This window comes from Acipenser ruthenus, chromosome 25 (genome assembly GCF_902713425.1).
Source record: "Acipenser ruthenus chromosome 25, fAciRut3.2 maternal haplotype, whole genome shotgun sequence".
NCBI lineage: Eukaryota > Metazoa > Chordata > Actinopteri > Acipenseriformes > Acipenseridae > Acipenser > Acipenser ruthenus.
The window spans coordinates 3441938-3466532 of NC_081213.1; the positions used below are offsets into that span (position 1 = coordinate 3441938).

At 36.6% G+C, this 24595-nt stretch overlaps 3 protein-coding genes across 6 annotated transcripts in view; 1 reads left to right on the top strand and 2 right to left on the bottom strand.

Annotated features, from left to right (window-relative positions):
• Positions 1-3704, top strand: part of LOC117413670 (CD2-associated protein-like) — a 66876-nt gene extending 63172 nt beyond the window's left edge. Inside the window, exon 17 of the mRNA XM_058999484.1 lies at positions 3600-3704. Within this exon, the coding sequence (XP_058855467.1) occupies positions 3600-3623 (24 nt within the window). The 3' untranslated portion in view covers positions 3624-3704. The remainder of the gene's footprint in view (positions 1-3599) is intronic.
• On the bottom strand, positions 70-23475 carry LOC117414222 (serine/threonine-protein kinase 40-like). 4 transcript variants are annotated; one of them, XM_058999487.1, is made up of 11 exons: positions 23340-23475; positions 13384-13513; positions 13026-13111; positions 12770-12913; positions 11143-11370; positions 10713-10765; positions 6009-6124; positions 4398-4542; positions 3989-4108; positions 3647-3731; positions 70-3314 (listed from the first exon to the last, which is right to left on the bottom strand). In XM_058999487.1, the coding sequence occupies exons 2-11, from the start codon at positions 13499-13501 to the stop codon at positions 3096-3098; spliced, it is 1314 nt and encodes a 437-aa protein (XP_058855470.1). In that variant the 5' UTR covers positions 13502-13513; positions 23340-23475; the 3' UTR covers positions 70-3095. The 4 variants fall into 4 exon arrangements, with proteins under 4 accessions (XP_058855470.1, XP_033879923.1, XP_058855469.1 ...); XM_034024032.3 differs by lacking the exon at positions 23340-23475 and adding an exon at positions 18244-18526; XM_058999486.1 differs by lacking the exon at positions 23340-23475 and adding an exon at positions 18038-18198.
• On the bottom strand, positions 23331-24565 carry LOC117413463 (U7 snRNA-associated Sm-like protein LSm10). Its single transcript, XM_058999494.1, has 2 exons — positions 24428-24565; positions 23331-23864 (listed from the first exon to the last, which is right to left on the bottom strand). The coding sequence occupies exon 2, from the start codon at positions 23839-23841 to the stop codon at positions 23473-23475; it is 369 nt and encodes a 122-aa protein (XP_058855477.1). The 5' UTR covers positions 23842-23864; positions 24428-24565; the 3' UTR covers positions 23331-23472.
• Positions 24566-24595: the final 30 nt, after the last annotated feature.

Genomic DNA, 24595 nt, shown 5'->3' on the forward strand with positions numbered 1-24595 from the left:
GAAGATGTATAAGAATATAGTTAAAACAATTGATTAAACAAATATGTAATAAGTGAAAACAAATTCCAATTTCTCTACCATATTTTTTTTTTATTGCAGACATGCATGTAAAGATTTGATGAAGTACAAAAATATGTCTTTTATACAAATTTGATTCTTGTATTTTTTGTTTTACAATGATTACTCCTTGTTTAGACACATAACCAAGCAGCTCTAAAACACAATTCCTTTATATAATTACTTTAATTTTTTTAAAAAACTGATCCTGCTCCACTATCGTTTTTCCAGTTAAAAACAACACACAGCTGTTTTTAGAACATTCCTAAAAAATACTTTTATAACATTTATCCAACACTATGGTTCATTTTTGGAGACACTTCCTGTAGTGTGTCTTGTGAGTCTATAACATGCTAAACCCCTATCTTACACTGAATTCAACACAAATGCCAGGTTTCATGCTGTGAAAGGTGCTACAATGCCACAATAGCAGCACTCCTTCACCTGATTTCTGTTAAGTTTATTTCTTTTAGGTGTATTTATTAATTTATTGTTTAAATGTTTTTAAATTGACTTTACTGAACATACCACTTGGACTAATTGATGTATTAAAATACCACTAAAATGCAGATTTTAAAAGAAAGACATGGTATACTGCATATTTTAAAAAACACAAAAAAAAGTTTGTGGCAAATCACTCAGAAAATATACATTTTGAAAAAATACGGACAATTTTTTTAAATTGCAAAATAATGGCAAATATATTTTAACAGCTGTCGCGCTGCTTTGGTAACCATCAGTGTAACATAAAATGTATTAAAAAAATGCTTGAAATAGAAATATCTTTATTCAGAAATTCAATCCCGTATTCTGTATAGCTTAATTCAACCATTATTTTGTGGCACAACTTTACAGTGTTGTATCTTGTTATGGTTTCATCAAAATATGTTTTCTCCAAAAACAATGAAGTTTTTGCTATGATTCAGACATGTGATTTAACATAGGCATCGTTCACTGTGAACTAAGGCCAACAGAGCTCAGCTGTCAACAGCATTGAATAAAATAATCTATATTGCTGGGTTTTTTCACTTGATACTTTGACTGTATAAACACACACACACATATTATATATAGAACAAAAAAAGAATATACACTACTGATGGTTTTAACATTATGTAGGCTATACCAAATGGATCAGTTTAGTCAGTTTTTACATGTATAAACCAACATTTCTGGCTCTTAAATGGCAGAGTATGTTACATGTGATCTTCTGTATGAATTATTAAAAAAAAAAAAAATAGCATTTGAGCTTACAAAGCATTAGCTTTTTGCAAGAAAACATTTCAAATGTCCAAGTTTATGAGGCAAGGTTTTTTTTAAATTGTTATTCAAATGTGTGTGTGTGGATTACAGCAAGGAGTGTGTGGGAGTCTCGGAGCAGTCGTAATGACAGACTAAAGGGCTGTTGTGTTGGCATTAAGACTCTCCATTAAAGACCCGAAAAGGCTGAAATGACTCTAGATCACATCAGGCATGAGGGTTCATTCTAGCTATACGATACATAAAAGTGGCAAGAAAGGCATTCAAAATTCAAACACAAAAAAAAAAAAAACATTTTCCTCCACAGTTTCTTTTTTAAACACTACACAACTATATATTTTAATAGTGTTACCTGGTTATATGTTTTAAATATTATTCTCTTTTTTATTTAATTTAGTTTTTTGTTTATTTAAACAAAAACAAAAAAAACATTTGTTTCTTTAGAAAAGAATATAAATACACTTTTTTTGTTGGGGGGGGGGGGGGGGGGGGGAGTCTTTTCTTGCAATCAGCCTCACATTTTAGTTTAAGTTCTCTCTTTGATAGGATTATAACTACTAAATGCATAATTGTTAAGACTGTCAGCTATCGATTTTCTGGTAAGCTGTATTTTTTTGTTTTTAATGATTATTTTTATTCAGTAGGATAAGTTTTGCAATAATCGCTTCCCTTTGTTAAATAAAAAAGGAGATTGACAATGCTAGTTGGCAATTGCCAAGAAACGACCTCAGACCATGCCTGTGGGGTCCCATGCCCAAGAATAAAAAAAATAAAATACTACGGGTAAAAAGATCAGTAAAGTACTTTAGACTTCACAGTCTAATCTAATAGCATCAATCTATTTTTGTTTTCACATTTATATATTATTAGATCTGTACCATGACGATACATACAGGTAACAAAAACTGATGTAAATGTGTTACAAGGGAAAACATGTTTAAAAATAATGAAACATAGATTAAAAAAAGAAGTTCACAAAATGAATGAATGAATGAATGAATGAATGGTTATACTACTCTTGGCAAACATGCATTTAAAGAGGCTACCAGTATGGTAGACTCAGAATTCACATTGGCTAATAAATCTAGAACTAGAAAATATATATAAACATACATTTAATAAACTATAGCCTTTCAGAGGGCTTTTAAACCACCAAATGGGAGCTTTAACTTGGCATGATTCGGTTTAATTCCTTGCACTTCATCATTTGTATTTGAAGATAGCTGCCTGCTGCCTGTTAATATACCAGCATTTTGTATTTAAACATGTATGGCAAGTCATAAATGTAAGAATTTTCATTGTTTTTTTTTTCTTTTTACGCTATAGAATCTTTAAAACATGGTTTGCCAATAAACCAGAAACAAAAATGCTACCTTTAATTAGACAGATGAGTAAGCTTATTCAGATCATATGGAGAGACTGTTTCCAGCCAACCTTCCATACTACAATATGCACCAAAGATAATGCTTTGTCAACCAGTTCTGATTCACCATTCCTGAAGTGAGGGACTGCGTCATTGTTAAAAGATGGAGAGGTAGATTTAAAGTCACAATTAAAAAGAATTAGTCTAGATAAGTCAATACAAAGGCAGATCTACTGTATAGTATTTCACAAAATGAAAGGTGACCATCGAATCAGAATCAAATCCTCAATAGAGTTGGGGTGGATTGCTACATAATTCTGTATGGCAGAACAGAGTACTGCTCTGGATTTTCAGTACATCTGTGAATCCGAGAACAGAGAAAGTCACACTTGTGCTGCTGCTGTATGCCAATGGCTTACTTTCGCAAATATCGCTGAGCAAGGAGGGCAGCGTCCAAAGGGCTCACAGGCTGGGCATCACGTCCAAGTCGCCGCACTGGCGGGATGTTGCCAAACTGCCGCTTGGGCATAAAGTTCTTGGCTTCATGAATAGTGTTTTTTTCTTCTGCCAGCATCAACTGCTGTCTCATGTAGTTCTCAAATTCGTACTGTGAAGACTCTTCTGTCAGCTTTCCCTGAAAGAAAGCACAAAATAATTGGTTAACCTTTTTGCCTGTCCTGAGGGTTCGGTGTTCTACAAATCAGTTGATAAACATTGTAGCGCCCAGTATGTTTGAAAGAGTTAAATAGTTTATGTTTACCTTACATGCCTGTGAAGTCAACCAAAAAACTACTTTTTGCACTTCACGCAATATTATAGAATATGCCTAAACTGAGATGTCGTCAGAATTACAATTAAGGTTGATCAATCTGTGGGACATTTCAAACTGTGCTTTTTGTTTCCCCACATTTACCACTAGATGGCGTTGCTGGGTATCAGATAGCTGCTGGAATCAAGACATTTTACCTCTTGTGGATGTTCTAAAGGATTTGCTTGGTCATCAATATCCGGCACTACTTGCAGTGGACCACTGAGTGAAGACATCGACTGCCTACAAAATGTGACAAGAGACAAAAAATAAGGTTTATTGCTTAGGATCTTCACTGAACCCTTTGAGCATCCCTAATAATTCTCACCTACATAAACTTATTATGGATGCAATTGAGCTACAAAAAGGCACAACAAATCAATAAGCATTTCATTTACAGTGGGGGCATCATGGAAATCCTTATTTACATTTCGCCTCTACGTTTTAGCAAAGTCAACATTTCAACTTCAGTGTATTTTTAAATCTACAAAATTGCTTACCATGATGCGATAATGCCACTGAGAGAATCCAGCACCTCCGATGCAGTCTGCCTCTGCTGTGGGTCAAGGACTAGGAGTTTCCGGATAAGACACACAGTGTTCTCTGAAACACGACCATCCCTATCATGGAAATACAAACCGTTATGTACATATACAGCAACAGCTATATCTGCTATACTGACTTAAAAATAGACATATTTTAAAACTAAGTAAATAAATAGGAAAACAAGTAACCTTAAGTCAATGGTAATTCTGAACCTTTTTTTTGTCTTGGTATGCATAGTATAATATCTTTGTATTGCAGTACCATAATACTTTTGCAAGGGTTCAGATGAAAATACTGAGAAACAGCTAGCTTCACATCACTGGCACAGCATTGTTATGAACAAAAGAATCTACATTGACGTACTCTGGGATGGTGTACTCTGCTGCCTTAATTTTCCGGAACAGCTCCTGAGGTATGCTGTCATAAAACGGAAACTGTCCATACAGCATGGTGAACAGCACAACTCCTAGAGCCCACATGTCACTTGGCTTCCCACGGTATGGCCGACCTAATAAATGGAGAGAGAAACCAAAAAAAAAACGCAGTTAAAGTAAGCTGTCAAGTCCAGTATAAAAACAGTAGCGCCACATCCTTTTCTTTATTGATCCCATCAGTTCTTTTCGATTATGAGTTATGTAAGCTCTGTTGAGATCCAGCAAGATTCATTGGATATTCCAGAGACTCTCATATCGTGGTGCAATATTTAATGTTTTATTTGTCAGAATGCAAAGCAGATCTGCACTACGCCCTCCAATTGATGTCTCATTGCAGCAGTTTAAAAATATTTTAGGAGGGGTGCTAGCACGAGGTATGGTGCAACATGTTATGCACAAAACTGGTATTATGCCTTTGTCATGAATATCAAAATTCACATGTTCATCAGTATAAATATGAGTCATAGACCCAAGATGGCCCTTAAGTACTGCAGACTTGATTGTTAAGAGGGAACCAAACAAATTATAAATTTAGTATTCTGAATATACAATCTGGCACAATCATATTCTTAAACAGGGTTTTGTCAATCTGTTGCAGAGCTAAAACACCACGTTTCAAACATTTACACCCCCCCTCCTTAAATGCAATTGTAGTAGGCATGGTTATTTATTATTATTATTATTATTATTATTATTTATTTCTTAGCAGACGCCCTTATCCAGGGCGACTTACAATTGTTACAAGATATCACATTATACATTATTTCACATTATACAGATATCACATTATTTTACATACAATTACCCATTTATACAGTTGGGTTTTTACTGGAGCAATCTAGGTAAAGTACCTTGCTCAAGGGTACAACACCAGTGTCCCCCACTGGGGATTGAACCCACAACCCTCCGGTCCAGAGTCCAGAGCCCTAACCACTACTCCACACTGCTGCCCTAGAAAGTACAATGCATTTGTATTTCTGTAGTGCTCAAGCTCTGAAAATGTGCATGCATTTAACATATTTTAAAGAAATATGAGTCATGTGCTCAAGGTTGAAGACCATGGCCAACTTCTGAAAAACAAAAGGGATTTAAAAGTTGTTTCCTTAGTGACTCACTCAATACATATTGCTGCTGTGACTCATTATTACCAAACCTTCTTTGTGAAGATATGCTTTGCAAAACAATCTCATTTTTTTGCACCTTTTAAATCAAATTTACTTTCCTCAAATCCTTTAGGAGAGGATGCCTTCATAATTGACCAAAATTAAGAATTCAGCGGCTGATATAGCCGGCCACTATTACTTCATTTTTTAGATCATTCAAAAGATATGATTATCCACCAGAAAACAGGAAACCTGAACACAGTTATCTTTAAAAACACATGACATCATTCTATTTGTGTATGCTTGATCATAAATGCATTTATAGAAGCCTAAATACACTGGCTGTCAAACCCTTGCCAAAAACACTTTTAGAATGAGTTTCAGTATGTAATAAGATCCATTAGTACTGTAGCACATAATAGAAGCTGTTCCCTTACCACTGAGGACATCTGGGCTGATATATGCAGGGCTTCCCCGCTGGTCTTTGAGAAGGTCGTCCTCACTAACCAGGTGTTTCCCCAAGCAGAAATTGGTGATTGTTATTCTGTGAGTCCTATGAAACAAATATAAAACACAGGAATAATTAAACCACAGGTACTATGAGTTCAGGTAGTTAAACATACAAGTGCATAACTCACTTCACCCTAACAATAAATGGTCTACACTATTACAGAAAAAGGGTCTCCTACACCCTGTACCACCAGTTTGTAGATTAATCCATGCACTGAAATCTGTCAACTAAAATCTTTCTTCATCCCAGTACTGTATGCAACTTTCCATGACACTGCAGTTCAAAAAGTACTCATCTGTCAGCATTTTACTAGTAAAACGTAACCTAATCAGCACTATTTATGTTATGGTTAGTACCCTGCTAGAAGTCAGGTGCTTTTAAAATATGAGTAATTTAAGAAGACAATGATGCTTTACAGAATCGGACATACAATTGAATGATGTCAATCCACAATTCCCATACCAGTCAGTTTTTCACAAATCAATAAAACTGCTGCTGCCTATTTGTTCAATAATACAGTCTACAGTCCATTGTTCCTCTGAGCCTGCATAAAAATGTACAGAGAGTCTTTCTGCAGGTCAAGTTAGTATAAAAACTCACTGCATGTCCCTTAAAAACCTTGACATTTTAGTACATTGTATTTAAACAGTTCAGGATCTACTGTTACAATAAAAAGACTATAGAGAGCTCAGCTTGGATTTATGGATGCAACTGTGTCTGCAAGTTTCATACAGGACTGAGTAACGCTATATATTAGTAAAGCAATAGGCAGTCATCTATAATACAAAAAGGTTTTCTGCACCAACGGGAATTATTCAATGTATGTAAATCCCAGGAATTACATTTTTTGTTGTTTTTAATGCAACACAATACTTTGTAATGTAGTCAGATGCCACAGGCTGGAAACAAAAGGTTTATTGATGCACAACGGGGAAAACATAAACCTGCTCTATAATTGGCACTAAACGTCAGTGAATCACTATGCTAGTTAAATCCAGTCTTTCTCCTGAAGCATTACTTATGTAACTGTACACAAGGGAACATCTCAATCCACATTTTCTTGGAACAGCAGTAGTTACAAAGTTATCTGCTTGTAGTACATCCTGTGCATTTTCGTAAAAAAAAAAAAAAAAGACTATCAGACAACGGCACACATCAACACTTCGAGTACTGGTGTCTTATTTCTAAGTTGGTGTGCAAGGCAACAATCTGGTGGCCCCAGCAATTGACAGTACAGTAGACTCCCGTTAATCTGTGTTTCAATAATCTGTGCGGTTTAATACAGTACATTATCAAAATGTATTGGTACAGAAATCATTGGATCCACACGCTTTATTAGTGTGGAAATTATTTCATTCAATTAAATTGAGTACAGTATAGTGCAAGCCAATGTACAGTACTGTATTGTACTGTAGTTACTGAAACCAGTGACATGCGAGCAGAAAGCAGATTTAAGACTCTCTTAGCCTGGCAGTCTGAATATGAAGAGCAGCTACAAAAGCAAAATCAGTGACTTTAAACCAGCTCTCTCTGCCTCTGAACAACGCTGATTATGCACAGTATATATTTTGACCACTGTTTGGACATTATATTTTATTTGTATTATTGCATTTTTCGAGTTTAATTAATAGTGCATGGATTTCCCAAACAGTAAACTCAATTTCGGCTAATCCATGTTTTCGGTCACAATCTGCACAGATTAACGGAGGTCAACTGTACAAGAAATGTACAAAACATTAATACAAATTTGGTAGGACTCCATTCTAGGATTGAAATGTGGCAGGACTAAATTCTAAGAAACAACACAAAGCTCTTTTGTTCCTCCTCACAATAATGAGCTACGGAAACATCACTCAATCATTACACAAAAGAAACAGTCCCACATTAATAAACAAATGAGTCAAGATATGGATTCAGTTAAACAAATGCTGTATGACTAATCATTCAATGATATAAAGTGAGTATAAATAACATTATGTTTTTAGGAGGATAGAACTTCAGGGTTCATTGATTAAGAAGTTGTTTTTTTTCATTCGAACATTAGGCTTCAGATTTTGCAGCAATAATGTACAACCAAAAATAATTGAGGGACCAAAATAAAGACACAGGGCCAAATTTATAACAGAAAAAAAGTATTCAATTCATCCAGATACAGTATCAAACCTCTGACCCTCATGCAAAATACATTTCTGCAACTCCACAGGGAATTTGAGAATACTAAATCAGATGTTTCTAGCAGGAAATGGGAGGGGGGAAAAAGCCACAAAAGAAAATTAAAAAGGATCTTTATGCAGACAACCATGCAAGAGATCCGATTTATAAATCATCAGAATATATCAAAATGCCAATGGTTAAAAAATCCCACTGAACTACAAGCAAATGAAGCACAATCACTGGCAATGTTCCTCTTGTTTGTATCAGGAGGCCTCAAAGGTTATTTTATTCTATTTAACTTATTTTACTTTTACATCATTTTATTTATTGATCTATAGAACATACATAACTTCAAATACGGAATTCTAAAATATTTATCAATAGCTAAAAAAGAAATAGCATTGAAATAACAAATCTGCTCACCTAATGCAGACTGCTCTGTCTAGCTGAAATAGCAGAGGTGGCATGGGAAAACACTTTCGTACTGTTTTTCTAATGTGCAACCCATTCGCTTTACACAGATGACAGGAAACCATGAACCCCAACATCCCTATGTTTAATCAAGGTTTAAAATACTGTAGAGGGAAGTGAAAGGCTCTGTCCATGAGAAACGTTCCATTCAGTGATGCAAACAACCGGTTTAACAAAAAATAGAACTGCCCCTCCACATACTACTGTGTTTAATATTTAAAGAACGTACTTGAAATATACCATGTATGCAGAGATTCTCTCATACATTAGGATTTGCACTCCAACCCACCCAAAGGGCCAAAGACTTCCGATGCTTAAACACCTGGTAGTTATTAATTTCTTTTCATACAATTTTGGTACATCAAATTTACAAAAAGCCACCAAGTGCCCCTTATTTTATTGTCAAAATACTAGTACAACATTAACCTTTTCACTAGTACAAATGTAGAAAATACATCAAATTTTACTTTCTAATTTACACTCACAAATCCAGGCAAAAAAAAAAAACATCATATAAATCTAATTTATTTCCCATTCTAACCCCATGCATCCTGTATAGTCAGATGAATTCTGGGGCAACTATAATATGTAGCTACAAATGTGTTTGCAGATGTCCCCACCTTATTGTAAAACACTTGCATAACCACAATCACAAGTGTTACTAATCACCACCAGATTTAGAGGTGCCAACTCAAACAACAGAAAGGCAGTAGAAAGTGTCAATTTAGAGCAGATAACAGGGGGGGGGGGGGGGGGGTTGCAGAAGTGATCATGAATTGCTTAATCTCCATATTAATTCCTACAGCACAAATCATACTGCACCTAAAAAAAACCACTAAAGCCATTACAGTCTACATGAAATAACTCCATTCAGTCAATCTTGAAAATCAATTTCTGTGCTAGACTTTAATAAAACTGCAGATGAAAAAGGAATTACGCAACTTTTAAATGGGATTGTCAAAAAAGGCAAAACGATTCGGTTTGTGTTCCCAAGAGTGGCTCTCCGTATTCCTACTCCAACCAGGTTAATATAAATACTATAAGAAAATAAACAGTGACTTGCGTCAGCACCATTAGCTCTGGATGACTCATTCTTTAGCAATGGTTCTCCTGGCAGCAGCCTATTTTCTTGGGAACTGTGTGTTCTACACCCTATTTGACTGCTTTCATAAAACACTTTCAATTTCTTATGAAGACATTTTTAAAAAAGATTCAACATGCACCTTTCCAGTGCATGCTCTGTATACCCCAAAATTATTCCAACAAGTAACACACTTCAATTTTGGGATGACATGTCTTTTACCACACTCAATAAAATCATTACATTATTGAGCTTCTTTCGTTGTCACATTTCTGTAGTTTTGTGGCTCCATCCATATGCATGATACTGTACTCTGCTTAACCTTTGTAATCTTGGCTTTCTCTTTGTCATATTAGGTTAACTCATGGGGCCACCGAGTCGTTTCTGTTCAGAGTAAATGACAAAGGTATCATATATGTTTAACTATTGGGTTTCACATGTAGCTGTGAATAAATTCCCTGGTAATCCAACAAGATTTACACAGATGCTCAAATCTGCAGCGTTGGACTGCACCATGCATATATTCTGCATTCTAGTGACTGCAAAATGCATATCAAATTAATCCTAAAAACTACTTCAGCATGCCTGGCTTAATATCAATCATAAAATATAATATGCATATTTGTTACTGAACTTCTCACCTCTATAATCAAGATGATTGACTGATTCCAGTCCAGATTTTCCAGTATTTTTAAAACCGATTTCTTTTGCTTCTAAACAGATTTTAGAAATGATCCAATACAATGTGTTTTTGTTTTCCTTCAATTTTCCAATAACAAAAACAACCTGATGAATCAGTTACCCTTCTATATGACTGAAGCAGGAATGTGTGACTTTCAGCTCTTGCCTTTTAAAATGATCTTTTGCACCATACCTACATGATTTCTCAATGTCTGCAAAGATTAATGTGAATTTAAAACCTACCTTTTATTTAGCACCATGTTTCCCAGCTTCAAGTCCCTGTGCACAATATTTTTCTGCAACAGAAAGAAAAGGGTTTCTTGTAATCAGAAAAGATAAAAGCTGTACAAAAACACAGAACAATAATGAATGAAATATGCAGCTTTAACATGTCATAAATCTATCATCCCCAAAGACATCAGCAATATAGACCAAGTTAATCAATGTTCTTTTTCATGCAAGGTACTGGCTTTTTGTGAATCTCCTAATGTAACACTTGCTACATTAATACCCTGACACTGCCCTCTATTCCACTTATAACACAGTATGCTTTGCAACAAAAACAGTGTACATAATTTACAGATACAGACTGAAATCAAAGCCTACAGTACTGTGGTTATCAAATAAGGACTCAGGAGATACATAATTGGATTAAAAAAAAAAAAGTTAATACCTTATGCAAAGCTTCTACAACTCGTGCCACGTCATAGAATATTACAATAGTTTCCCTCTCACTTAGCCTCTTCTCTTTTATAACATAATGCTGGAGGTTAATGAGGTCTGCCATTTTGTCGCTAAAATCGTGAGCACAAAGACAATCCAAAACTAAACAGATCCTCTTCTTCATTTTCCGGACCAGCTTGCTGGCTTCGTGATCTTCTACAATCTCGTAGGCTCGGTCCTGCAAAGGCATGACATTTATCACAATCATGGATAGAACTAATGTGATCATTCAGGTCCACATAGTATTCATATTTCTTTATCACTACCAGGTGTGAATCTGAACAGTCCATGTGAAGTGGGAGGAGACCGATTATTTCCAATTATCGTTTTGTATTAAGTCTTGTCAGCTTACACTTGGTAGCTAAATGACTTAAAAAGTGACACCTGATATTCTGACTCTTGCAAGTGGATGTTTCTTGCTGAAAACTGAACCAACAAGTCTCTCGGCTGAGAGAAAACTATTGTTTAAAATAGATTAGGAGTGATTCACACTTCAACTGTGAATTACTAAAACTATTGGTCCCCACTACTAGTTTCATACACCTAATCTTTATATAGCTCTCAATTTACATTTTAATGGTCATTAACAAGTCATCAGTCCAAGTTTAACTGTGCAATCCCTTCTCTCCACCCACACACTTGAGAAGCACACCTTATTTTATTAAATTGAAAACTCTATCCTAAAGTACCATTAAAAGAATGAAAAAAAAATCAAATCAGACTTGAGAATATACATCAAATACATTGAGGAAAAAAAAATCTCAGTGCAGTTACTGGACATTTATTTCACCCAGCTAATTATCAATGTTACTCTGCATTTCAAAATATCTTTGTATGGTAGTTGTGTGTGAAATGATAAAATGCATGCCTGTGTAAAAAAATAAATACAAAAAACACAGTAGAAGGAATGAGTCACTTTCAATGCAAACTGCTGCAATTCAGGACGCTGTGATGACATAGCTGTCTTATCTACCAAGAATGATTCTTGTGCAACAGTTGCAAAGAAAATGGTGCTTCTTAATTAGATGTGCACAGAAGTCATCTACATTAACCCAGAGTGTACCTAAAATAATGTACAACACTGGTAACAAAAACATAATCAGCGTTAGTGTTCAGTTCAAGTTAATGGAAGTGAATCACATAACCTCATGATGGGGGGGGGGGGGGTAGCAGGGGCCCTGAGGCAACATGCATTTTACATGATTTGATTGCTTGCCTTGAATAACAAAAGGCACAGACAACTGTCTCTCAGTCACTCTGTTTACACAACAGGTAACATTATTGCAGTCTCCTGGGGGTGTGATACAGAATGTCCTATTTACAAAGCTTTAGCTTTTGAGTTACTTATAAGAATAAAGTACGCTTTAATGAATAAAGCTTGACTTCATGAACAGAAATAAGTAATCCATTATAATATTTCATTGCATAATGCATATTATCAGCCTAATCAAAACTTTTTAAAAGCAGAATATATTAATTAAAAAAAAGGCAAAGACCTGGTTATAAAATGTCTAATAACCCTACTGCAGATAACTGCTGTCATATTCACACACCTGCATTTTAAAAAATTCTCTCACCTGGAAGAGGCCATGATGATGGACCACACCATCCTGATCGTGAAGCAAAGACAGCAGGGAGTACTCTGTATGCAGCAGCATCTTTCCTTGGCGTTCCTCTTGGGTTTCTGCTCCCTTTTCACCCCTTTCTTCTAAGGTGAGGATCTTAAAGGAAATAAGGGCACACAGTTAGAGATCATATTGATTCTGTATGTTATGTACAATTGTGAGCCAGTAACAGTTGCATTACTGTATTGAGCTTATTAATTGCACTCACCTTTAACTGATAAAAGTCATCTGTGCCATCTTTTCTTGCCAAACACTGAACTATACTTGGCACAGGCGAGTTACCTAAACGGTGTCCTGCAAGTATAAAGCACAGGCACGGATTCACTTACAGCAGAATATACTTATCCTGAAAACAGCAGTACACAATAAAGACAAAACACAAGCTAGGTGGTCAACCAGACACTTGAATTGATAGAAATCAGAACTGGATTCCTGATAGGATGGCCTATTAAAAGCAGGGCCATTTGAACCTGCATGGTGTGAAAATGGATAAAGGACAACACATTTTATTGTTGAACTCTTAACTTTTACAAATTCATGCACCCATGTAAAAACAAGATTCATACCTAGTATAAAGGGTCCAGCTCTCTTGGCATTGTTTCCGGCTATCCCAGTACAAAGAACTTTAGCTGCTCTGCTTGAGGTTTCCCCAGCTCCTCTGTCCGTTCCCCTTCGTTTTAACATCCTCTTTCAGCTCTGAATGAAACAGAACAAGACCTTAGCAAATGCAAGAACCACCCAGCACCGCAGACACTGTGATTCACAAATCCAAAGTGCAGCACAAGCTGTCTTGCAGGAGGAATCTGTACAGTGTGCAGTACTTTGCAGACCAGCCCGCTAAGTGTGCAGTAGGAGGCGTCTACATCCTCCCCCTTCGGGGAAAGGATTACCTAGGCTTCCTGTGGTTACTTGGCAATTGGGGGTTAATTAACAACTTTATGGGTTGACTAGTGGTGTAAATGATCCCAGAAAACACCCACATCTGATCTTCAATGAAACAAAGTGGCTACATGCCCTACCATTAAAGGGGCTATTATTATTATTATTATTATTATTATTATTATAGTAAATATTTTCTATTGTGCTACACTAGTAACCTACTTGTGGCAATATTTAAATGGAAACTGTTAACCTGGCTCAGCTTCAGAATCAGTGGTTCATCATCACTGTTCAAAAAACAAAGGTTGTGTCTCTTCACAAAAATTAAATGCCATTCTGCACTGAAACGGGATACTGTGGGTTACATGCTAATTTACCAGGACTTGCTGAAAGTTTTAAATTCCACACAGCATCAAACTTAAAATCTCTGCATTGCCTCTTATTTTAAAGTGGTTATTTTACAGTAAATGTGCTATCACTTCCTGGAAACTGAAATGTGACAACACTACAGTGTGTATCCACCGGATCAGCAACTTTTCAGTCCTGTTTTCTACTTTAAACTATAACAATATTCAAACACACTTTGGCAGTGTGTTTCAACTGAACCAACTATTTTCTTGCAATTGCCCCTTTCTATCAAATCCAAATAATTGCTTAATATATATATATATATATATATATATATATATATATATATATATATATATATATATTTTTTTTTTTTTTCAGAGCCAATGTAACTTTCCACAACCTCAGAGAACACCATAAAGTTATTATTTACTCATCTGAAGACAATGCAATTTTGTGGCTGAATGCATGCACAAGGAATAAACATCAGGGCATAGAATACAGTACATTTCACTATTTAAAAAAGTTGGATTTTTTTCTTTAAATATATCACTACACTGCATTTTGTAGTTACCAAAACAGTGAAATGTGTGACTAACAGCAGCTACAGTGCTATTTGTCATCAAAATGAAATGTCAGATTTACCATGTGAAAAGAAAACACACACATATTGTTGCTTGGTTAGTGCCACTTGCTCTTTCAGAGCCTTTAAACTTTTTAAAAGAAGGCATTTAGAGTTTGTTGATGTGTCAGCTCATAATACTGTTAGTAATTATTTATTAATATAAAACAGGGCGTGTGCGTGTGGGTGAACTCATGAAACTGCATTGAAGTCAGCTGGACGCTGAGAAGTTGGCACCAACACAATCCAAATGCATGAAAGAGAAAGAAAAAAAAAAAATACAACATTCAGTGATGAACCCTGGTCTTCCACTATACACTCAACTGGCTGTTGGTCAAGAGTGGATATTGGCAGACACCCTGTTAAACTTTTGCAGAATGTCATAATGATAGAACAGAAATGCATAACCCAGATTTCTGGATCACTGTAGATACAGCACCATAAATGTCACCATATGCTTTTATTACAACCAGGTCCAAAATATGCATTTTTCAGCAATGTCTTCCAGTGCCTGTCTTAATAGAGATGAAGGAATTGTTAGTTTAATATCTCCAATATTTATAAACTAATAGCAAGCTGGTTGGCTCAGACATACCACCATACACAGTATTCCTAATATTACAGCTGTGTCTAGAAATCGTAAAAGCATGAAACCGAGCTTGGATGTAAAAGCATTTTTTTGACAAAAGCACATATGTACACAGTACACTTAAGCCTAGCAAAGAAATGTTCAGGTACTGTACTTATTATCAAAACAGCAGGTTAAAACCATGGAATATGAAATATAGGAACAAAAAAATGTGCATGGTGGACATTAGTTAGATGCATCCTTATGAAAATGAACATGACACTATCAACAATTTAAAGAAAGGACTATGCCAACTCTTAAAATCAGTACACATTACTAATACCTTCAGAATCAGACAGCGCATGAAGAGAACGGTTAAAACATGTTTGCTTGATGAAAAATATTTAAGAGAACGCAATAAACAAACAAGATGTGGACTAGTCATTTTTATTTAGATTGTATTAAAACAAACCATGCAGCTCTACCAAGATAACAAAACTAACACAGTGTGTACCTAAAAAGGAAATAAATCCAATGAGCCCTTTAGTGGAACAATTCAATGTGAACAACTTGATTCAGAGAAGCCTTGAATGCTCAGACTTCCAAACGGAATTTGTATTTGAGATGCTATCCCTGTCATCACAGGCATGACATACAGTCTACTTTAATTACAACCGGCTTCATTCTTACAGGGAATAACCTACTTTTAAAAGAAATCTATTGCAGCATGTGGCAAATTAGATTGCATAGTAGATGACTGGTATTACCGCTGAATGACGGCAAATCAGATGTACAGCAACTCCGTCAGATTAAAGTTGTGATTAACACACTTCATCGATTGCCAATAAGAAGACACTTTGTGATTCAAAGGTAGACATTAAACAAACTACATACTTGTATTTTTTTTATTTTTTAACGGTATTTTCAGCTCAAAAGATCAGTTCAGTAGACGCTATGCAGTCTCTGGTCGCCTGTGAAGGTTAAAAATAGATGTCTGCACTGTAAATATTTTACAGTCCTCCGATGTCTGCAGGTGGAACATTTTTTCAAGGATACAAGACAACTCAAACCTATTCCAAAACGTATCTGCTGCATAGTTGCTTCAATGAACCCATTCAAGGAACAGTGGTCCCCATTCTGGTGGAGAAATGTCCTCAGACAGAAGCCAAGACTACTGGAACAAGAGTGTAGAAGCGGCATCCCCAACAAGGGAAAAAAAGGCTCTAAAGGAGACGGAGGAATGCTTTCTTACACTTTGAATCACATCAGACTAAATGGATTAGGCAATGGGGGCAAAAAATAAATGTTTTTGAAGTACAAGTGAGCACAAAGATTACCAGCCTTTAGCTTGACAAACTCTTAAAAGACAAAATATATCTAAACATAAACGTATAGCAAGACGTACCACATTGTTAAAGCAAGGGCAAAATCTGAACACTGCCAAATAAAGAAAACAAAGCCACTCAGTATATTACAATATCAGTATCAATCAAAGTCACCTCAGACATGCACAGCGAGATACATGCAAGTCTCATCAGTAAAAATCTTCCTTCTTAAAATAGCTGAACACACAACAACAACTGTGGGATGTCTGTGTTCGACCCAGCACAATCTTTTTTTTTTTTATGAGAACATCACCCACCCACGCTCAGTTTGCAAATATGCATGCAATAAAATATCTGCAAAACACAACCTACATGTTCAGTTAAAAGAAAACAAAATCATTTAATATATATTTTGTGAATAATGTGTTCACTAGAATTTACCTAAGATCAATCAATTATAAACCTTTACCAAATCTACTCTTCTTGAATGCATGGTGTGCATCTGTGTCACAGCACCCAGCTTATAGCACACCAGATCCCATTATTGCCTAATACTGTACGTTGGTTTAACATTTTTCAAACCTTATTATTTGTAATGAATCATGCTTTGATACAAACAATGGTGTATTTATGTTTTACACTAAATAGAAAGAGCGTGCATTGTTAAATGCGTACAGAACATAAAGCTTGAAATGTCACTGTCACTTGGAAGAATACTTTATCTCAAGTGTCTGTGTCTGTTACAAGTTGGATTTGATCCCTCTTTGGTGACACCACCTCACCCAATATATCAATTTTTTGTGATTTATAAAATTAGGCCCCTGGCAATTGTGCAACAAGCTCAGGTGTATCCAGTTAAGCTCCTACAACCATGGAATGGCTCAAACTGCCATGCATTCTTCCATTGATGAATCACACTAGTCATATCTGTAAATCAGCAACTGCTAAGAGAAATTCTAACCTATTATATATAAAACAAAAGCTTTCTGACAACAGAGGGTGCTGGTATGCAAGAGGTCGCGATTCTGGTCAACCAGGGGTCACAGGACCATAAATTTTTTTGTCATTGTATTTACTTTGTAAACAAGAGGAGACCGGACTACAATTCTACAGTAGCGACCGATCTGAGTACATTGTTGACAATCACAGTGTCTTTGATGCATCCTTTGTTGACTAAATTCTATAAGAGCACAGTAAACATACTGTACCATGTTTTCCCCCACCTTCTTATGGAGTCCAACTGCGAATCCCCTGTGAATGAATAGCCCTAGATTGTTAAATTGCTCTTTGGTGCAGCTTGGCAGGAATAGACTGAAATAAAATATTAACTAAAAAAAAACCCTCTAAATTTACAAAAGATACTTTGGTTCAATAAGCCACATGCAAAGTAATAAGGTGCAACAAAAACTAGAAATAAACGGATTTAAATAAACACTATAAAAAAAGTGTGCTGTACGCCTAAAACCGAATTTACTGACCCGGCGAGTTCTTGTCGAAGTTCCTTATCGTAGTATTTTGAGTTTCGTGCAGCAGTTTGTGTAAACAAAGAGTTACAACTTCAGTTTTTAGCGGTTTAAAACACTTTCACGCAAACGGGCTAGGCCCTTTAAACAAAGTGTGTGTAATATTGCAAGTAAAACATTCCTGTATCAGTCGAGCTCTGTTCTAATCAACAACTACTAACCTTGTAACAAATATGCAGCCGGAAAAAAAAAAAAAAAAAACCCGTCCTCTACAATCCAGCCATTCCGTTTCTGTTCTACGTTCAGATTGGGTGCAAGATATTTCCTTTTACAAAACACAAAACCTATGCCTTTTAAAATTTCTGAAGTTGTTTTAGTATTACTGAAATGAACAACCAGGAAAATCCTCACTGATCACATCTTTCCATAGCAGCAGCACCACCTGACAACGGAAATGACGCACATTCTGTGAAAGACGCCACCATCCGGCCAATAAGAGGCAGATTTCGGTGCCGACGTAGATGTAAGATAAACACTGCTGGTTTATAGCAAGCCCTCGCTGTGAGATCCTTGTAAACGCAAGGAGAGGTGCATGCAAACATACGGGCATAGACGCCTATTAAATGCATGCTAAACTCAGACATCGCTTTTGCAGTTTTCTGCTCATTAAACGTTGCATGTTTAAACGTTTGCCACATTTGGCTGCACTTGCTTCTGTCTAAGAGACTACAGATCGCAGTGTTTTCAAACCCATTAAAGACTTGTTATTTCAAAAGAGCCATAGTGAAGCGTAATGAACCTTATGTAACGCACAAGAGCGATCTGAAACACAGCCCTGATCTAGACTAGTGTTAAATAGGTTGCTGAATAAGTCATGCATTTTATTGCATGCTCAAAAAAAAAACAAAAAAAAAACAAAAAAAAAAAAACAGAAAAACACCATTATTTAATTAGTATTTTTTTTGTATTATTTATTTATTTTACAATGTACCATTGTAGCACATGTTAGGCACAGATAGCAGCTTGGTGCTTAATCATATATCGCTTGCCAAAAACCAATTGTATTCTAAATAGGCTTATATTTTGGGATAAGTGGAATACTGACTCACATTTTCCACAGTTATTTACTGCAAAATTACAGTAGAATTAATTAAGCAAGCAGGCACACTGACCACCCCCAATGCAAGACCCGGTGCCATAAAAATAAAACAACAGCAAGGCAACAGCACATCTACCCTTGTAAAAGTTCACATATGGTAAAAGCATAGAACATTTCTGAAGGGGCTTTAGGTGGGGTGAAGTTTTCATTTCCATCAACATAGGTAGCTTTGACATTTACACCCGTCAGAGTTTCAATCAGATATTTATTTATTTTACAATTTACAGGTGGAGCTATTGTATTGTGGGTTTTAGTTCCCCCACCCTCTTCCAAATATAGCCCCTTCAAGCAAAACAACAAACCCACCCACAGAGTCGCACTGGAGGGGGCAGGGGGTGGGGGGTGCTGGTTTAAAATGTCACGTCAAAAACACCCTGGTAGTTTCAGGCACATTTTTACACCCCTGGTGTGATTCACTCTTAACTAGAGGGTTAATAATACATTAGCTGTCCCACAGCGGAGTGGAAACTGTGAATCACAACTAGAATGTGCCCACAGGTGAAAGAATAAACCTGCAATCCAGCTTTCCTGATGGTTTTCAAGATACTAAAAGTGCATGTAGGTGCAGTGTGTAACCGCACCCTTTTCATATCTGGTATTCCCTCAACATGACTATCAGTATGTGTACATATCAATATTACACAAGATCAGAAGGGTTTGCAGTACGGTTATTAATGCTGTAAGGATCGCCTCAGTTTTGCATGCTGATCTATTGAAGTGCTATGATGAACATGTTTTTTTTCATGTTTGAATATTCTTTTTATATAGTTCTATGAACGTGCATACAAATTTTCATTTTATTAGTACCACCACTTTATTGAATACACCATTTCAATTATGTCCCGCAAATGGTAATACTTTCCTGAATAGTTTTATTTCTGTATATTTTGTATTTTAAAATCTCCAGGCAGGGTCTCCCTTAATAGGGGAAGGAGAGATACTTTTAGCAGAGCTAAAAATGTTGCCTGACTGGTATTTGATACAACTACAGGAACTTGGCTGCGAGAACAGAGGTCAGCACCATATCATTTCAACAGTAGACAGGACAGGACTTGGACTCAGACCGCTTCCTGCTGTCTGATGCTCTGCAAATCTCACATTCAAGCATGAACAAGGCTGAGCTCTGCATTGCATCTTAAACATGAGACTATCAGACAGGGGACTGACGGATAACTGGATAAAAGCAATGGGGAAATGGACTACTATGCATGGACTGTCCCTTTCTCTGATGCTTTGGCTGACCGTGCCACTGCTGAGGCTAGTGCTGCTGCCAACTGTTTGCTACTGCTGCAGTTGACACCCGAAATGGCACATTAGCTCTATATCTGCAGCAGCTGCCGCTCGCTTCTATCTATAGCTAGAAGATAATGACCTGGAATAGACACACCTACTCTCTACTGCACCACATCACCTTCATTCCCTTTAGCTCTGGCGGTCATTGGTTTTAAAATGATCAGAGCTTATTGTACTGGTTTTCAGTGGATCACTGTGTTTAAGACATTTTAAAAGCAGGTTTAAAGCAGGACATTATGATCACGGGTAAAAAAATAACTATTTAAATGATCTGCGGACAATTTAAATATAACTGACTCCTTAATCAATATCAATCCTCCTTGTGTTTTCCCCAGGGGTGATTTATCGATCCCCTTATGATCATAACTAAATACCGTGGAGAGAAGGCATGATAACCACACGTGGACCACATTTGCTAAACACGATTCACCCCTCAACCACATTTGTTTTTTTTACATATTCTAACCCAGCACGTGAAAGTTAATTATTGTAAAACCTACCTAATGTAGACACAATCATAATCAGAGATTTTTGAACAACAGATATGGCCACATAATAGCAATACACAGCACATCAGAAATTATATTTTTGGAGAATAATTCCAAGCCGTTGACCAAAAACCAGTAACGTAATTTGTATTACTGATTAAACAATCAAGCAAGAACTCATTCTGAATACTCAACGATTGCCACGCAGAGAACCCTGCCCCTCCAGTCTTTGGTGAAGAGATCTGTGAAGATACGCCTCAGCAAACCCCGCTCCCCCGATCCCATTTTCACATCCATATGTGATGTCTCAGCATGTTTTGAGTGTGTGCTATGCAATCTCTTCTGTGGTTTGGCGTGTACTCACGGAGTGACTCAGACTCAGAAGTCCTGGTTTCTCTTTTAGTAAACTGCAGGCTGCACTCAAATAACCCAGGTATCCGTCTGGAGTAGTCATGGAAACATAACATCAATTACAGGCATTTTACTGCTCTGAGTGGGTGGGAAAGCGCCCCAGCCTAACTTGGTTTGGCGTTGGTGAGCACATAGGAACCTCATATTAATCTAGACTTTTCTGCTTTTTATAAGGTAGTAAACCCCTGGGTGGAATATCCTTTGTGCCAGTTTTAGAAGCCCTTTTGTGCTGTGTGTCTGTTTGGCTTTCCTTGCTGCTTTGCCTGTGGAAAGGCACTAAAGGATGTATTAAATACATTCCAAGGGGAAAATTTTTCTGTGCTTATTCTTTTTAGCTATTTTCAAGTTTTATGTAAATCGTTTTTTTTTTTTTTTTTTTTTTTTTTCAGGGCTTTCGCTTTTAATATACTGTATGAAATGATTGTTTTCAGTTACTTTCCAAAATTCTCGGGCTTTTTCTTCTGTCACAATATGTATGAACTCGGCAGTCCTTCAATTGTACCTTCTTTCCTTTGCTGTCTTCCACAACGAAATCCTTATGGTCACGGCCATATTCTTCTGGGGTTTCTGTGTGTTTAGGCATTTTTTGTCACATTTCAACACACATGTAATTCAGTTTTAAATTCCACGAGCGTGTAAATACTCCCTATGATGGAACAGTAATATATCTTTAAATCTCGCGAGCAAGAACAATCCTCTGCTTCTAGTAATTGTAATCTCGTTTAAAATCTTGCACATGTGTTACAATCCTCCAATAGAAACGTATGAATGTGCTCCACTCAACATTTTTTTTTTGTAGGTTACTGTATTTTATTTATTTCTTTTGTGGGGAAAAGGGTAAAGTCAACGAAGTGAGTAACCATTTCCTGTTTTTCTGGTGTTTATTGGGTATCCACCTCTTTCTTTTTTTGTACCAGGGGTGTTTCATTGGTTAAAACCAAAAATCAGAAGCCCTAAATATAAGTCTAGTCTTTTAATTTGTACTTTTAATATATACACCAGTGCCCAAAAGTACTGACACCCTCCGATCTTTTCAAAGCAAAATTATATCATGAGTACCAAAGGCATATGGACATCTGTGTACTATATGAAAATCTGTCTCACCGCTTTTAGTTTTCAGTGATTTACTATTGTGTAAAGCACCTGTATCTTACAGCCTTATTGGTTTTTTTAAGCATGGTCTTATAGCTCTTAACAATATTAGGCAAGAAAGGAAAGAAGATAGCTTAGAACAATTTGTAGAAATATATAAATAAGTGTTAAGAAGAATTTCTGTATAGTACATCAAATACATAGCCACATGTCCTAAGTGGCAATTCTATACTATTTCTCATTGAGACACCACCATACCATTGATGTGATAAACTTATTTCTAATCACCCTGTATATTCAGAGTGGTACAGTATGCAATGTTTCTCTTGAGAGACAGACAGTGGATTTTTAATTTTTTTTTGGGTAACTCTAGACACCTTAATGCCGACACGTTTCCAGTTTCTGGGAATTTAAAAGGCTTCTATACATGCCTCTGAATATCCTATACATGTTTGGGGCTGTAGGATTTACTGTAAATGTAAAAAAGATTTAAAAAAAAAAAAAAAGAATCCAGTAGCTGTGGGTGTTCCACATACACCCACCTGCTCTCTGATACACTTCTGGGTTTTGGTTTTACTAAGCAAAATCCAAGTACTGATCTAAGCAGAGACAACCGACGCTTCAGTGAGTTGGCGAGGAGAAACAGCGTGGGAGTAGGACAGGACAACATGACAAAATACATTACCAGATCTTTAACAGCATGCAAGCCGGTTTCTCTAGTAACAGTGTATCAAAGCAACAAATGCTTATTTCTGACAGCTTTCACAGTTTATTTGAAACCCAGCTTAACAGAAATAACCGGCACATCAGCGGGGCTTTCATCTGTTTCTCTGAAATCCAAACTTAGCGAACACACACACACAAGCTGTCTTACCTATTTATTAAGGTTTACACCAGGTGTCTGTTCTGTAGTAGCAACATAGCAGTGTTTTGTCATGACTTGGGAAGTCTTTATACAGCAACACACTGGAGGACGATCCTTCTTGTGGGCAGAGGCGTAATAAATGTCACTTTTTATACTTGAGGTATTCCTTTCTCCCTTGCCCTTCTCCTCCAAAGTTCCTCACTCTGTGGATCTTCTGCAGCTGGCACTCAATGGTCTTGATGATGTTCACTTCGTCAGGGATGTGAACATACCTTACATTCCTACCAGTGACAAAGAAGTCAGCCAAATGGGTGGCTCTACCATGCCGGTCCGTGTACACAACCTCGGCCAGGCGGATGTTCATGAAGGCATCCACATTGACAATGCGACCCTTGGCCATGCTTTCATCCCGCAGGTCCACCGTGGTGACGTGGCCGTGAATGCCTTGGAGCAACACCACCAGGCTGTTTTCAGTGATGGTTCGCTCTCTGATTGAGTGAGTCACTTCCATGGTGGAGTCAACAGTTTCTGCAACTGGAAATGAAACCTTTAACATTAAGATCGCTTTAAACATGTGAAAAGCTGCACTGTTTTTTGGTAATAATATAATACTGTGTGGACTGCTTTAAAATATAACCAGGAGACTGTGTGGTCCAGACTCATTGTGTGACCCTGAGCAAGTCACTTAACCTAAGGAAAATAAAAAACCCCTGTTGTTCTCACGTGTGACTGATTGTACTCTTATTTACAAATAACATTGAACAAAAACATGCAAACTGCTCCCAGTCTTGCATATTTCATGACATAATAATATAACTAAACACATTCAAGAAAAAGAAGGTAATTAAACAGCGAGATTATAGCTGTCTGACTACGTCTGAGGTACATAATTCTGAATTACAGGGTTTAAAAATGCAACGATTTATTTTATGTACTGCAAATTACTGTTCAATCGTTTTGAAAGTTATGTGTACGTAACTATTATTGTGTGTGCTGGCACCAAAAACACAACCCCCCTGTAAATTGTCAGCTCAAATTTAAATGATTAAGTTCCGAAATGTGACACCATTGGTTTTAACACTTCTATGGGTGCCTACCTTACTGTCACTCTTCTATACGCTCTGCAGTCTTCTCAATTCTAATCAAATTTTGTATTTTAAAGACGTTTCCTTAATTTATTTCTTGCCGCTTCGCAGACTGATGACGCAACAATACAAAGTCGCTAACTGAAAACGCACGTCACATAAAATATTCTTTTGAGCTGA